The 15,839-nt window shown below is 41.5% G+C and overlaps 1 protein-coding gene across 1 annotated transcript in view; it reads left to right on the forward strand.

Moving 5' to 3' along the window:
* Nucleotides 1-15,839, forward strand: part of RASEF (RAS and EF-hand domain containing) — a 66,954-nt gene that overhangs the window by 32,505 nt on the left and 18,610 nt on the right. Inside the window, exons 4-9 of the mRNA XM_069474092.1 lie at nt 3,568-3,663; nt 6,253-6,330; nt 9,051-9,166; nt 11,972-12,040; nt 13,615-13,699; nt 14,669-14,757. Of these exons, the coding sequence (XP_069330193.1) occupies nt 3,568-3,663; nt 6,253-6,330; nt 9,051-9,166; nt 11,972-12,040; nt 13,615-13,699; nt 14,669-14,757 (533 nt within the window). The remainder of the gene's footprint in view (nt 1-3,567; nt 3,664-6,252; nt 6,331-9,050; nt 9,167-11,971; nt 12,041-13,614; nt 13,700-14,668; nt 14,758-15,839) is intronic.

Genomic DNA, 15,839 nt, shown 5'->3' on the forward strand with positions numbered 1-15,839 from the left:
TTGCCCCGTACCCCTTATAAATTCACATTTTACTAATTATAGCATCTTCCTTGGTTTCCTTGGCCTTGGTCCAAGGGTGGCATCCATGGCGTCATTGCTCTATTCCACGACAAGGGGTATGCAGCCAGTCAGTCATTCGCATATTCACGCGGCCTCTGAAACCTCAGCAGGCCAGCACAGGACCTCACTGCCAGCTGGGCAGCTTTGGCACTGGGAGGAAACCTATTCGCCTGCCTGCCCTTGCACCTGCCTCACACCTTCCTAACGCAGTCTGTCTGGAATAACACGCTCGGGCCAGTTGAAGATTTTCCCTAATTTCCCTCCAGTCTGCCTGGCACCCCTCGTTCCCCACGGTTCTTCACCCTGAACTCTGGTCGGCCACATCGCTGCCCTCTGCCTGCGACTCTGCTTTTGCTCCAGCTGTTTCCTTTGCCTCAGTGGTTGTCCCCCGACTCCTTTCCACTGTCCTAAATTCTGCAGAGCTCAGAGAAAGTCTCGCCTTCCTCGTGATGCCCTCCCCTGCTCCTCTGGCCATATTCATCTCTTCCTGACCCTGACTCCTGTGGCACATAAAGTGCATATTGCATTGTTTCCACTTGGTTCTTTTTAAATTGTAACAGCTTTATGGAGATATAATTGGCATGTATATAAGCTGCACATATTTAAAATATAGAATGTTAATTATATATATATACATACATATGTATACATACACACAGACACACACATATATATACACATATATATAGTGTGAAACAGTCTCCGCAGGTAAGATGATGGATATAACCATCTACTGTGGAAGTCTCCTCATGCCCCTTTGACGGCATAACAAGCCTTTCTTCCTCCCTATTTTGCCTCTCTTTGCCAGGTGACTGCTATTCTATTTTCTGTCAATATAGATTAGTTTGAAATTTATAGAATTGTATAGAAATGGAATTATGCAGCATGTACTATTTCTCGTCTGGCTTCTTCCACTCAGCATAATTATTTTGAGACTTATCCATGTATCGATAGTTCATCCTTTTTTATCGCTGAGTAGTAGTCCACTGTGTAGGTGTTCCACAGTTTGTTTATCCGTTCATCCGTTGAAGGACATTTGAGTTATTTCCAGTTTGGGGCTATTGCAAATTAAGGTGCTGTGAATATTCACGTGCAGGTCTTTATATAGGCACATAGTTTTATTTCTCTTGAGTAAATTTTTCTAGAGTGGAATGGCTTGGTCATCTGTGCAGGTATGTGTTTATTTTTCTAGGACACTGCGCAGCTGATTTCCAGAGTGGTCGTAGCATTGTCCCTTTCCGTCAGTGTGTGAGAGTACCACTCTTTAAGCATTCTGATAGGTTTGTAGAGGAATCTCACTGGTGTTTTAACTTGTATTTCCTTAATGAATAGCAGTGTTGAGGATCTGTGTTTATCTGCCATATGTGTATCTTCTTTGGTGAAGAGTCTTGTTAAAATATTTTTCTCATTTTAAAAATTAGCTTTTTTATTTGTGAGTTTTGAGAGTTCTTTATATATTCTTAATTTGTAAGTCCTTTATCAAATATATGATCTATAAATATTTTCACCAAGACTATTACGTGTCTTTTCATTCTCCTAACAGTGTCTTTTGAGGAGTAGAAAAATTTAATTTTGATGAAGTCAAAATATATTGTAGATTCCATTAGATTTTCTAGGTTGATGACTATACGTGAATAAAGTCAGTTTTGTTTGTCTTTCTGATCTGCGTGATGTTTTTGTATTTCTTGGCTTATTGCACTGGTTAGAAGATTAAAGGTGATGGAAGAGGCCATCGTTGTCTACATTTAGTCTTTCAACATTAGGTCTGAGGTTAGCGGTCTGTTGCTCATAGATGCCCTTTATTAAGTTGAGGAAGGTTCCTTTCTGTTCCTAGTTCACCGAGTGTTACTGTTCTTGCTGTTACTGTTTTAATCAGGAATGGATTTTCCTGACTCTATGGAAATGATCATATTTTTTTCTTGTTTGGAATATTAATTTTTTAGAATATTAATATTACATTGATTTTTGAATGTTATAATAACTCACTCTTGAGATAAACCCCAATTGGTTATGATGTATTATTCCACAGTGGCTCATGCCTGTAACCCTGGGACTCTGGGAGGCCGACGCAAGAAGATTGCTTGAGCTCAGGAGTTTGAGACCAGCCTGAGCAAGAGTGAGACCACGTCTCTACAAAAAATAGCTGGATGTGGTAGTGCATGCCTGTAGTCCCAGCTACTCGGGAGGCTGAGGCAGGAGGATCCCTTGACCCCAGGAGTTTGAGGTTGCTGTGAGCTATGATGATGCCACTGCACTCTAGCCTGAGCAACAGAGCTAGACCCTGTCTGAAAGAAAAAAAAAAAGTTAATCTTTAGGTAAAATGCTGCTCTTCTACTAAGCATTGCGCATGGATTATTTAATTTGTATGGATTATTTAATTTTCATGGGGTATTTAATTTACTTAGATTATTTAATTTATATGGATTCTTTAATTTACTTGGATTATTTAATTTAATCCTCACAATAATCTAATAAGAAAATGGAGGCATGAAGAAGTTGGGCAGCTTGCCCAGGCTCCACAGCCAGTCAGCAGGCAGCGAGACCCTTTCTCGGTGGCAGGTACGCAGATGTGGGAGCAAGCCGTCTCTGCACATGGTACCCCCGTCAGCTGGCTTCCCGTCACATCTCCCTGATTTTTCTTCTTCTTCATATCATTGCCTAAAACCATCTTTGTTCCCTGTCCCCCCACTAGAATGCATGAGGGTGTCGGTTTGCATTGTCCCCTGCTCTGTCCCCACCCCACGTCCCAGGTGCCTGTGCCTAGAACCCTTCTTGCTATATGGTTGGCAATCGGTGAATGTCCGTACACTGAATTTCACTGGCCATCGATATAAAACTGTTTGAATACTGAACAGAGGATGTAAAATTATATAATTTATTAAGAGAAAAAGGAAATTTAGAGACGTTTCAGCTCATGGGAGCTTCTGAATGGCAACCCCCTGACCTCCCAGGGTACCCTCTTGCCGTTCTCTGCTCCAGGAGAACTTGAAGGGACACGTTTGAGAGGTACCAGCCTGTGGGGAAGGACTTGGCATAGAGATTTGCAGTGATGTGATTTGAATTCAGATGAGGCGTGAGCTCTAGGAGAAAGGGCGTAGCCGCTGCGCCTGATGGCATGATAGGATGTAGGTGAGCACTGCAGCCCTTTGCTGTGCCATAGCTTTAAATAATTATAGCAATAATTAGTTAATTAATTAATTGATGTCCTGGGGCCTTTATCTTATGTGAGTAACTGTCTTAGAGGTGTCACTCCCAGGTGAGGCGTGTACGTGGGTTGTGGGACTCGGCAGTTCTTTCACTTTCGTGGGTTTCGATTCTAGAACTGCTGCACATCTGAAGTCACTTGGTTTCCGTCTGCCATGCCTTGTCACCCTCCCTGTGTAGGAGAATTGAGGTCAGCCTTAGTTTGACACAGAATGTTTCTCACCTTTGGGGGTTTGAAGGTTGTTTATTTTAAGAGACTGGACCTATTTCAATTAACAAAATCTCTTTTTTTTTTTCCTTTAGGAAAAACGCAAAGCTGAGGAGGCCCTCAGTGACCTCAGACGTCAGTATGAAACCGAAGTAGGAGATCTGCAGGTGACCATAAAAAAGCTTAAAAAGGTAGGAACGTGGCAGCTAGACGTTGGGAACAGCCTTAGTGTCTCAGTGCTGTTAGCAACTACAAAGTTTGGAATCGTGCTGAAGTGGCAGATAGAATTGGATTTCAGAGTCAGATGGACTCTTTGGAAAGAGTTTTTTCTATGGGTCCCCACATTCCTCTTGTGTTTCGGGGGCCACCTGTGTTTTGCAGAGATCTCAAAAATATTTCGGATCCCTTGAAGTGTCCATCAAACCTCAATTTGCTTCCTTAGTCTTCCCCGGGCCAGCCCCGTGCCCTCACGTCCCTGTGTCCCATGGACTCTCTGCTCCATGACAGCAGAGGCACCGTCTTTCCTGGCCATTCATCCCTGTGTCCCTGCCCCTGGCTTACTGCAAGGTGCATGGTTGGTATGCGGCGACTGTTTACTAAGTGAAGTGACTATTGCTGTTCTGAGTAGAAAGTTTCAGGTCCAGGGGACCCCTGATCAGCAAGAGGTGAGAAAGAAGTTCTTCAAGTATGAGCAAAGGTGTGAAGGGGTTTTGGCTTTTGCTCCACTTGATTTCTGATGAGCAGGGTCTGTTTTGCTCAGGGATGTGCTGGCAGCTGGCTCTGCAGGTGGGTGGAGGAGAAGGGAGGGATCTGTAGCATTTGCTGATTTCCATGGTATAAACATTCACATCATTACTGATTTCAAGCTACCAAGTTGGTGTCACTGAATTCAGAGTTGGGAAGAGATGCTTAAAGTAGACTGTTCCCTGCCGGTGCGGCTGGCTCCAGCACTGTCCTGGACTCACTTCTCGCATGCGAGTTGTTTACATAACTAATGCAAATACCTTCGCTAAAATGAAAATGAGTAGTTAAAAAATAATCACCCAAGAAAGTGGTAATGAGATTAAGTGACAATTAACTGTATTTTGTAGGCTGTTGTAATTTAAACCTGGGATGATGAAGAATTCTCCTCAGTAGCCTTTGTGGAAAGTTAACATCAATGTCAACCTTATATTTAATTTTCAAAAGTTATTAGACCGTACATACTACGCTTGGATTACAGAATTGAGTGGGCCAATCTCCTATTCATGCCGGAGCCACAGATTCTCCTATTAATAGTAACTGTCCTCAACTTATTTCTCTGGCTTCTTGAATCTTTAGAGATGACAGTGTCTGCAAGGAGAGACAGAATTTCTTGCCCTTATGCGGCGTATGGTGAAGACTAAATGTCACTGAACAGTAGGAGAGGCCGTAAGTGAGGAGTGAGGAACTCTGAGTCCTTGTCTGGACTGTCCCGGTTTCTCCCTGAAGCAGCTGGCACAGTTCCCTTTGTCTCGCTGGTCTTTAGCTTCTCATCTAGAAAATGGGGTTGATAATGAACTGTCCTACACAACCATAATAACTGATAATTTATTGATTTTACAGTTTATAGAGCTCTTTTTCATAATTTAAAAAAGATTGAATTGTCAAACTGTCTCTGAGGAAGGTGTAAATATCCTACCTTTATAGGCAAGGACTGAGCTCTAGAGAAGTTAAATAACTTGTTCAAAATCACACGGCCAATAACTGGTGGCATCATCTCGCTACATGGTTTGTGCTTTCTCACTTATTCCAGACTTCCTGCCTGCCCGGTGTGGGCGTTACACAAAACAGTAAGATAATGTGTGTGAAGGGCGGTGAAGAACCACAGGAAAGTTTACAGTGTGTTACAATCAGTGACAACTTATGTCAGTGATTCTGAGAAAATCATTTGTTCCCCACAGTTTCTCTTCTCTGAAGTCAGAATGCTCTTCTCAGTCAGCCGTGTGGCAGTCATGACGTAGTCGTGTAAAAACCTTCCCTTGGTACCACCTGGCCAAGTGAAGAGGGTCCAGAGTCACAGCCATGATGGAATCGGGATCCATTTCATTTCCTAAGTGCACCCACAAATCCCCTCAGTTCCCAGAGATGTAAGTTAGTTGTAGGAAAGACATTTTTGTTCTCCATGCTATAGATGTTCCTGAACCAGTTTAGTCTGGTAATTAATACTAATGAGTCAACCAGCATGCAGAACTCACATAAATATTTGTATAAGTGTGTGTGTGTGTCCAGCTTCATGTCATGCTCAGATTTTATTGATTTGGGTTATTTCATAAGCATTTCTTAAACTCACCATGAAGAAAACACAGATGGATCTGACACTACCCCTGCTTTTAACAAAATCTTACACTCTTAGGAGGGGAGATAAGACATTCCTAAATAATTATCAATTTTATGCCGGATAGAAAGTGTTACGTGTGGATAATATAAAGGAGAATGTAAATATCCAGACTCACTCAGTATAACTGGAAAAGTCAAGGACTGGGTTGTGTAATAGTTAAATGGTTTCTAAAAAGAGCTTTTCAGTTGTTTCCAAGAAAACTTATTTAATAATAAAAACTTTTAGAAAATGTTTCAATTATTTAGAATAAATCTTTAAATTTTTGTTGGATTTTATGTAGTTTAATGATTTATAAAGTTGCGTAATGTTGAAAATTGAAGACTTCTGGAATTCCCATATCTGTGTTCAAGGATAATCCTAAACTTAAAGCAGGTCAGAGTGAGTCCGTTTGTAAGCACACAACTTCTATTTGCTCTTTCAGCTCGAAGAACAATCAAAACACATAAGTCAAAAGGAAGATGTGGTTGCATTGAAAAAGCAAATTTATGATTTATCGATGGTAAGAATCACCTTTTCACTTCCAGAAATGCACTTCCTGTTAGACTACATAATCGTGCTGTTATTTCAGTGTTCCAGGAATAGCAGCTTAAGGAGAAATTAATACTATGGTTAGAGAAAGTCTTGAAAATACATTTGAGCAAAGGTATTATTTATGCAGGCTTTTTTCCTCAAGGATATGCCACTTATTGTGAAAGCTTTTAATTTATTTTTTATTCAAAGTAGTAAAGACGTGGTGCTTCAACTTTAGAGAACATGATTAACCCTGCGTTCTTGTAGCATTGGCTCTGGTCTGTGTCCCTGATTTCGTGAGATGAGGATGTCAGTGCCTTGCCCTTCCTCCAGCTTTTCCCTTTCAGTCTCTTTCCATCTTCTGCTGACCATATCCTTACTTTTTCTATGACAAAACTGAATATGTACCTCTGTTCTGTTATCATGATTGAGTTTTCTTTGTTTTGATTTTAGGTTAACTCTAAAATTCAAAAGCAAATAAAGAATATTTTCTTTGTTATGATACTAAATCCTTTCATCGCAGAGCCAGCAAGTGAGCAAGGATTGCACTTCTTTCTCTCCAGTCATTATCCCTGTACCACTTAAAAGAGAAGGTTCCTGGCTTCAGTGTCTAGAGAATTCCCTTAATACAACAGCAGTTACAAATATTGTCGCATCTTAGTTGGCTTTGTATTTGGATCATGACTTTCTTATAGAGTTACCTGTTGTTCTTGGATTTTCTGATCAAGTTTTTGGTTTCTTGTTGTAAAAAGAAACTGTATCATTATATCACTGATACTTTGACTTCTTATTGATTCTTCCTAGTGCATGAAATTTACTTAACTTTTCTCCTTGAATGTATTAACTTTAGAGTTCATGAAATTTCAGTTCTTATTGGACTGTTTTTTTTAACTTATTACTAATATATCATCCTGGAATTTCTTTTTATTGGGTCCTTTGTTGAATTGCGATGTTTTGCATGTTACAGTTTTCGTCCTTTGGGTTTTCATCCTCATTTTGCTATAGTGCATCCTCAGGGAACTTCTTCAGAAAGGGTGTGTGAGAGAGAAATTTTCTCAGTTTTTGAATATTTGAGTATGTCTATATTCCCTTCACAATTTGTTGAATTTGTCTAGATAAATAGGCTTCTCTTGGACTTCTCTGGGGTTTATTTATTTAGGTCTTTCAGCTGCCTTTTCCTCCCCAAATACGTGGCAATCCTTGGTGATCTGTTTTTTTTTTTTTTTTTTTTTTTTTGAGACAGAGTCTCACTCTCTTGCCCAGGCTAGAGTGCTGTGGCGTCAGCCTAGCTCACAGCAACCTCAGACTCCTGGGCTCAAGCGATCCTCCTGCCTCAGCCTCCCGAGTAGCTGGGACTACAGGCATGTGTCACCATGCCCGGCTAATTTTTTCTATTTTTAGTTGTTTGGCTAATTTCTTTCTATTTATAGTAGAGATGGGGTCTCGCTCTTGCTCAGGCTGGTCTCGAACTCTTGAGCTCAAACGATCCACCTGCCTCGGCCTCCCAGAGTGCTAGGATTACAGACGTGAGCCACCGCGCCCGGCCGTGTTCATATTTTAAAGTAAAGGATATTTAGCTTGATCATTTTAGGTGGCTGATGTAGGAGTTCTGTGTTTCCAGATAAACAGCTGTTTACCTCAAGGCGTGTCTTCCTAGGAGCTCTGCGTGTGCAGGTGGCTGTCACACTGCGGGACCCCACACCAGAATGAGTGAGGCAGGGATATTCAGAGGGAAGCATTAGCTTTCCTTGTAGAGTCATTCAGTTTTTAAAAGACAGTCTCCCAGTCTTGGTGCTTTTGGGATCTACCCTGGCTCTCTGCTGTTCTCTGCTAGAGGAAGAGAGGGGGTGGGCTTGGGGGGGCTGCCTTAATATACAGTCTTATATCTTATATACAGCCCCATGTCTCATTCTCTCTTTCTGAGCTTCGGCCTGGCCTCCTGCCTCCTCTTTGTTCTACATCAGAACCTTCAACACGCTTCTTTGGAGTTTCCTTCCCCCAACTCTCTCCCCTTTGGCGGCGTATTTGCATTCAGTTCCCATTTTCCAGAAATGTGTGTAAGTCACTTGAATGCTCGTAGGCCCCTCTTCCATCCTTTTAACTGTTATTGGTTTATTTCCTTTGGTATTTCACGTTAATGGGGTTTCAGAAGAGAAAAACAACAGTCACGTACTCAGTCCACCATCTTAAATGGAAACTCCAATTTTTTTTTTAAAGAAAAATGTAGAAATTTCCTAATCACACAGGTTTATTTTTAAGTGCAAAAGTTAAAAATGTTAAGTGATAACATTTATTGTAAAAGGTAGCCAGTGTACCTGGTAATAGGTACAGTTAATTCCATGAAATGTTTATCAGTGCTTTGTAGCTCTCATTAAGTAAAGATGGTATCCAGATGTTTGTTGTTAGTTAATTTGCCAGTGACACGTGAAAGTACATCATGATACACTCTTGACTATTGTAATCTGGTACCAAGTGTCACGTATAAAAAAATGAAGAACAACTTTGAGGATTTAGATTTTTTGTACTTTATTTATAATAATTTCAAATTACCTTGAAGTGACAATGAGTTCTTTTGACACCAAAACTTGAAGAATGGTGGAAGGGTGGGTGTAGCCTAGGAGAAGGCTGAGCTACACTTGGCTTCACTTCTCCCTGGCAGAGGAAGCTGACGCTCTGACTCTGAGGCTCTGCTGTGTTGCTTTTCTCTAGGAAAATCAGAAAGTTAAGAAAGATCTTTTAGAAGCACAGACAAACATAGCCTTCCTTCAGAGTGAACTAGATGCTTTGAAAAGTGATTATGCTGATCAGAGTCTGAATTCTGAAAGGTAAGAAACTTTACTTCTTTTTTAGTTTGAATGGAACAGTCATTTAGATGATCATCCAGGCAAATGAAGCTCATGTATATGAAGCTACGTAATAATAAAGGGTGAGGTATTAACTTTGCTGATATGTTCTTTTCTTTCTAATTATTTTACTTTCAGTGTTAGATTTCCTCATGCTTTTTGGTTTTGATTTTTTTAAACAAACATTAATTATTTTAATTATTGGCTGCTTAGGACAGTGCAGGGCTTAATAAAGATTAGATTGGGAGATAGAAGAATATACCTAAAGTGTCAAGAGTCAGTGCTTAGTAAAGTGCTTTACAGTAGGAATCCTGGCCATAAAAGATAAGAAAGGGAAAAGCAGACCTCTTAGGCAAGTCATTTTATTTTTCTAGGTGTTAGTTTTGCAGTATGGTGTTAATAACATAAGACTTAATACACTCACGCACTCATACACACTCACAGACATGTATTTATATAGAAAGGATATAGACATGGATATTTATATAAGCATATGTAAATATAATAATATAGATATTTGTATACATATGTATCCCCTAGGACGTGTACACTTGGGGAAAACATCTTGTTCTTTGTCTTCAAGCATTAATCAGAATTAAGGTCTTTGCCATTTGACCCAGCAATCCCATTACTGGGCATATACCCAAAGGAAAAAAGGTCATTCTGTAACAAAGGCACGTGTACCCAAATGTTTATAGCAGCACAATTCACAATAGCAAAGATGTGGAAACAACCCAAATGCCCATCAATACATGATTGGATTAGTAAACTGTGGTATATGTATACCATGGAATATTACTCAGCTATAAGGAATGATGAAGATACGACATCTCTATGGTTCTCCTGGAGAGAGTTGGAACCCATTATATTAAGTGAAGTATCCCAAGAATGGAAAAACAAGCATCACATGTACTCACCAGAAAATTGGTTTCCCTGATCATCACCTAAATACAAATCTGGGAACGACACCAATTGGACATCAGACTGAGGTGGGGGGTGGGGGAGGGGATGGGGGTATGCCTACACAATGAGTGCATTGCGCACCGTTTGGGGAGTGGTAACACTTGAAGGTGCTGACTCGGGAAAGGGGGGGTGGGGAAAAAAATATGAAACTATTGTTTTTAACTTGCACTGTTCACTTAATAATTTATCATGAATATTTCCCATATTATTTCATATCATTGTACAAGAAATAATGTATACATTATGAGGACATACTGTCTCTAACAAGATATACTGTTAGACTCTTTGATTCTGTAAAATTAAATTGGAAAAAAAAAAAAAAAGAATTAAGGTCTTGTAATGGAAAACAGTGAAACATTTATTAAGTACTTACTAGATATACAGATCCCTGAGCTAGATAAGGAGCTGTGAGTGTAGAGTATACACAAAAGAAAAGATGTGGTCTCTGCTGTTTGAGCACTTCAAGTTTGGTTGGGGAAAAAAGCAAAAAGATTATGGAGTAAAACATCATAAGAGCTAAATAATCTCAGGAGCAGTGCCACCACCAGGGTCATGGTTTGGGTTAATTGCCATGTGATCACGGAAAAAGTTTTTAGTTGAGAAGTAAAGAACTTTATTAAAAAGGAGACGCTAGAGGTGTGCTCAGGCAGAGGGACAGGTTTGTGCTGGTGAACGGAGGAAGAGGCAGCGAGACAGCAACATCAGCAGCTCAAAGCTTGTGGCACTGCCACCTGCCAGGCTCTGTCCTCAGTGCCGTACTAGTACTAACTCATTCAGTCCGTAGAACGCCCCATGGGATAGGGACTTCCATCATCGCCATTGTACAGATGGGAAAGGAGGGTCTTGGAGATGTTCCAGGCGAGGCAATAACCAAATCAGGGGCAGGGACATGGGGAAGGATAAGTCTGGCTGGGGGAAAGGCGGTTGGACTGCTGGACAGAAAGAAATATTTTGAATTGAAAAAGCAAAAGACGAAAAAAAGTATGAAAGGTCATTTAAGGCTATAGTGTTAAGGGTCCGGAATTCTGAGCTAAGGAATGTAAATGCTTATAGACAATTGGGAAACTTCTAGCTTTATCATCCAGGGAGCAAATGGAAAGGATCTTGTGGACAGAACTTGAAAGCCTGAGAGTGTGGGGATGCTAGTGATGGGGTTTGTGTGCTAAGGGGGAACTGCTGGCTGGAGGCGAGTGGCAAAGGCTCTGAGTGTGCAGTTAGAGGAGGGGCCCAGGGCTTCCGTAAAAAAGCAACAGAGGCATGGCCGGTGGCAGTTTCTAGCAAGCCTGGTCCTATGAGTATCTCCTTGGCTTAGGGTGAGGAGAGGAGGGAGAGCAGGGCCAGGGTTGAGGCCGGGAGAGGAGAAAGAATCACAGGACAGGAGAAAATAGATGGAGCTGGGATTGTGTAAGGCTTGGAATGAGCAGAATGCTCAGAGGATTGAGGGCACTGCTTACACGACAGGCTGGGGAGAGGGGACTCTGGAGCTGGTCAGGGTTCAGTCCCTGTGGAGAACAGAGCTGGGCAGCAGGGGCGGGGATGGAAGAGCTGGTGGGGGCCGCGGTACAGTTAAGGAGGAGAAGCTCCAGGTTTCCGGTGTCAGCGGTGGGGCAGATGCTGGCACGGGGAAGCGCAGGCTGTGGGTGTGTCTGTGGAGCTGCTGCAGGACAGGAGGCTGCTGAGGCCACAGAGGCGTGGAGAGGAGAGAAAACTGTGGCCGAGGACACCTGTCTTTGAGAAAGGTGGAAGAGGTTCTGGGAGGGCGGGTGTAGGTGAGGCAGGACTTGACATCTAATCCTCATTCAAACATAAAATATAATCTTACAGGGATCTGGAAATAATCCGAGAGTACACAGAAGATCGAAATAGTCTTGAGAGGCAAATCGAAATACTCCAGTAAGTGCTCAAATCAAATCTCATCACATTTACATTTTACTTATTTCTTGTTAATAAAACACATGCCACGTAGAACGCGAGTTGCCATCTCAAGACGGGGTGTGCCGGTCAGCGTGTGTTCCTTCCCACTCAGCGTATCTGCCTGGCCTCCGATGCTTCTAATCCTAAACACATCATTCAAATCCAGGGAATAGAGTGTGATTCTCTAAAGCTCCTCACAAGTCAGGGATCTGTCCCGTGTGTCTGTTTCGAGTCTGTTCTATAAAGAATGGCCCTGACCCCCGGGCTGCATGAGCCCTCTCTGTGCACCGAGTCTGTCAGGCTCCTGCCGTGCGTGAGGGCCTCGGGCCCTGCCCCCGTGGTCCTTCTTTCTCAACTTGCTGTGTGTGGTTACAGGTGTTTTCTTCCTTAGGTTGTTTTTCTCTCCCCAGATGGACGTGTCACACTTGCTCCGTCAGCCTCACAACTGAGTTGCTGTGATTCCGTCCTCTGAGGGTCTTCCCCACAAACCTCCCTTCTCCCTCCCCTTTCTTTCTTTGCCACCCGTGCAGTATTTTCTTCTGGTTTTAGTTCCCCCAAATGAGGCAAAATGAGGCTTGACCAATTTTTTTATTACCATTTTTAAATACGTATTAAGTCTGACTTATGGCAACTGTAGAGTTCCTTTATGACAGTAATCTTTTGAGTTCATTCATTCATTCATTCAACAGACTTTTAGTTAGCACCTTTTACAGGTCAGGTGTGCCAGGAGCTGAGGCCTCCTTGTGGGGCCAGTCTAGGGGGAGAAGACAGGAACTGATTGATCCGTAATCATAGAAACACATAAGAAATGCCAAGTGCGAGAGATACGGCAAAGGGGAGGTCCATGTCTCGTAAGGGGAGCTCTGACCTACCCAAGAAGGTCACGGAAGTGCTCCCAGAGGAAGTGAGGACTGAGCTGAGGTGTGAAGGATGAACCGGCCTTAAGCAGGGGAAGATTAGCCACCATGTGAAGTAGGGGCTCTGTTAATGTCCTCATTTTGTATAAGAGAGCACTGAAGCTCTGACAGCTTAAGTGACTTTCATTAAGTGACATGGAAATAAGTACCTGCGTTGCGATTTGAACCCAGATCTGGCTGAGGTTACCATCCAAGTGTTTACGTGGTACCTGATGGTACACCAGGCCTTGAGTAGGATGCCAGGGGTGTGAGGCTGACAGAACGTGCTGCATCCCTGCCTGGCCCTGGGATGTGTGGACTGGCCGGCTGGGTTCAGGCTTTTAGGAAACAAACGTGCATGAAGCCTGTTCAAACCATGGAGGTACCTGAGGGAAGAGTGAGCTCCACAGTGTAGCTCATTCATTCCTAAAATACCCCAAGACCTTTAAAGAGCAATAACCAATCAATTAATTTGTTGTAGTTTGAGTAGTGAATCATGATCTCAGTTAATGGGGTTTGAAGGGAGGTGGTAGAAAGTTCCGAACGGTGATGTCATTCCACATTCTGAATGTCACAGCCTGCAAAGAAGGTGATGACGTTGACCCCCACTAATACGTTCCTTGCCTCTCTCTCTCTTTTTGTGTCTTTACTCTGTAGAACAGCTAACCGGAAGCTGCATGACAGTAACGATGGCCTTAGGAGTGCCCTCGAAAACAGTTACAGCAAATTCAACAGATCCTTGGTAGGCCACATAATATACAATATATTTCGTTCTTTCTAGTGCTAGAGGATCTTGAAGGTGATGAAAATTATGTAATTTCTTAGAGAAGAACATGTAGATCCTTACAATAATGCAAAACTCTTCCCATCAAATAAAAGGAGACAACATTTTTCCAAATTAAAAATTATGCTACCCCTCTGCAGAAATAATTGCCTTGCTGCTAACCAACTCTTTTGTTAGATGTTCTAGGAAACTAGAGAAAATGTATAAGATGACAGCTTTGCCCTGGGAGAATTTATAATGTAGTAGGAAGTCAAGATGTACACAAATAGATAGCAGTAATATAAAAAAAAGTGGAAAATCCCAGGGAGGTAAAACTAAAATATTGCCTAGCTGAGAGGAGGGAGAAGGGGGGTCTGGCTGAGGGGTGAGTTTAGACACACTGAGTTTTCTTTATGACAGTGCGATCACCAGAATGGGGCCTTGGATTTCAAACCCTCCTGCAGAAACGAGCTAAGTCCCATTTGGAATTTTGAAGACTTTCCCCAAACTGCATTTGGCATAAAGCCTCTTATCCCACTTTTGGGGACCAGCTTCAATCTTAAGACTCCAGTGCCATATTTGGGTATGGAAGAGTCAGTCACTAAGCCAAATTATGGTTTGAGAAGAGGTTAAGTCCAAGGAAGTTGGTGGGGCAGCATCCTGGCAACCTGGGAAGCCAGAGTGCTCCTTTACGGAATATGCAGTGGGCTTTGGAATTAAGTAAGATATGATGAAGAGGAGAGAGTACTGTGGTCAGTTATCTTTGTTGCAGATTTTCCTTGATTTTCATGCTCACATTTGCTCCTGTAGCACACTGAACTTTTAGTTAGATTCGAAGTTAAATAGTGTGCTACAGTTTAAAAAAAAAGTGTGTATGTGTGTGTGGCCCTGCTTGTGTGGGTATAAAATGTTTACATGGACTAACAAATAATTACTTATATATTACAGCGCATAAATAATGTATCCCCAGGGAATACAATTACTAGAAGCGGTCCCAGATTCAATGGTCATTCTCCTCAAACTCCGGGCTATGACAGGTATGTTAACACCTGTTTACTTTTTGTTTGACTTCTGGATCAAAGTTAAAAGGAAAGTAAATTTTCTTAGAGGTGAGTTAAAATAATAGAGTGTATTTTGGTCACTAATGTCTATAATCTTATTTTGAAGTTCTGAAATGCACACCATGTAAATGCTAAAAGTAAAAATGTTTCAGGGAGGGCAAAGTTATTCCTTAAGATGTTATGACTTGGTTTTATGTATGCTCACCATTACCTCACCCCTCACATCACATCTTGGTTCTTAGAAGTGGACTCAGTAAGAGACGTTTCAGGGAAACCAGTGGAGTTGTGATACATGATGCTGCAGTGTACGTGGCTTATGACGTTGAGACTGTTGGCATGATCTGTAAATGTTTAATAGCCCAGCATACATTACGTGAGCTAGTTGCAAGAACAGGAAACTTTCAAAACAGATGGAAGCATGGCTAGTAGATGTTTATAAGCTACTGTATTGAAGGAGTCACAGAGGTTTACCAAAAGTTAAAATTTAACCTTATTGTTTAAACAAATGAACTAAAATATTGGGCCTGTTATTTAGACCTAGTAATAAACACTTAAGGATTACATGTGCATATATACACATATGTCCAGTGTTGCTAATTAAAAAGTTAATTTTGTAGTATGTCAAAATTTGAAAGTGGAAGTAAAGGCATCAACTAAAGGTTTCCAGCTCTCCATTGCTTTGTGACTTTCTGATTTGTGTTCATCCCCTTTTCAGTTGGGTACTTTTGGTAAAAAGAATGATGTTGTTAATATCCTGATGATAGCAAATGGTCAAGCTGCCATGCAGGAAGGCCTGTTACCAAGGCTCATTGTTGACCATTTCTAAGAAAATTCTATCCAGGTGTAAAATGTTTTTATTTTTCACTGATTTGTTATATGATACATTTTAATGGCCTATTGATAGGCAGTTGACTGTTCTGTCATTGAGAAATATAGATTTTTTTAAAAATGTGTAGGTGTGATGCCATGTTTCTTGGCTAATATTTAAGATCAATTCTGACCAAATGGGGGAAATGGTATATAACTGAAAATTATTTCAGAAATTTTACCGTGATTCA

The sequence above is a fragment of the Eulemur rufifrons genome, chromosome 7, assembly GCF_041146395.1.
Source record: "Eulemur rufifrons isolate Redbay chromosome 7, OSU_ERuf_1, whole genome shotgun sequence".
Taxonomy (NCBI): Eukaryota; Metazoa; Chordata; class Mammalia; order Primates; family Lemuridae; genus Eulemur; species Eulemur rufifrons.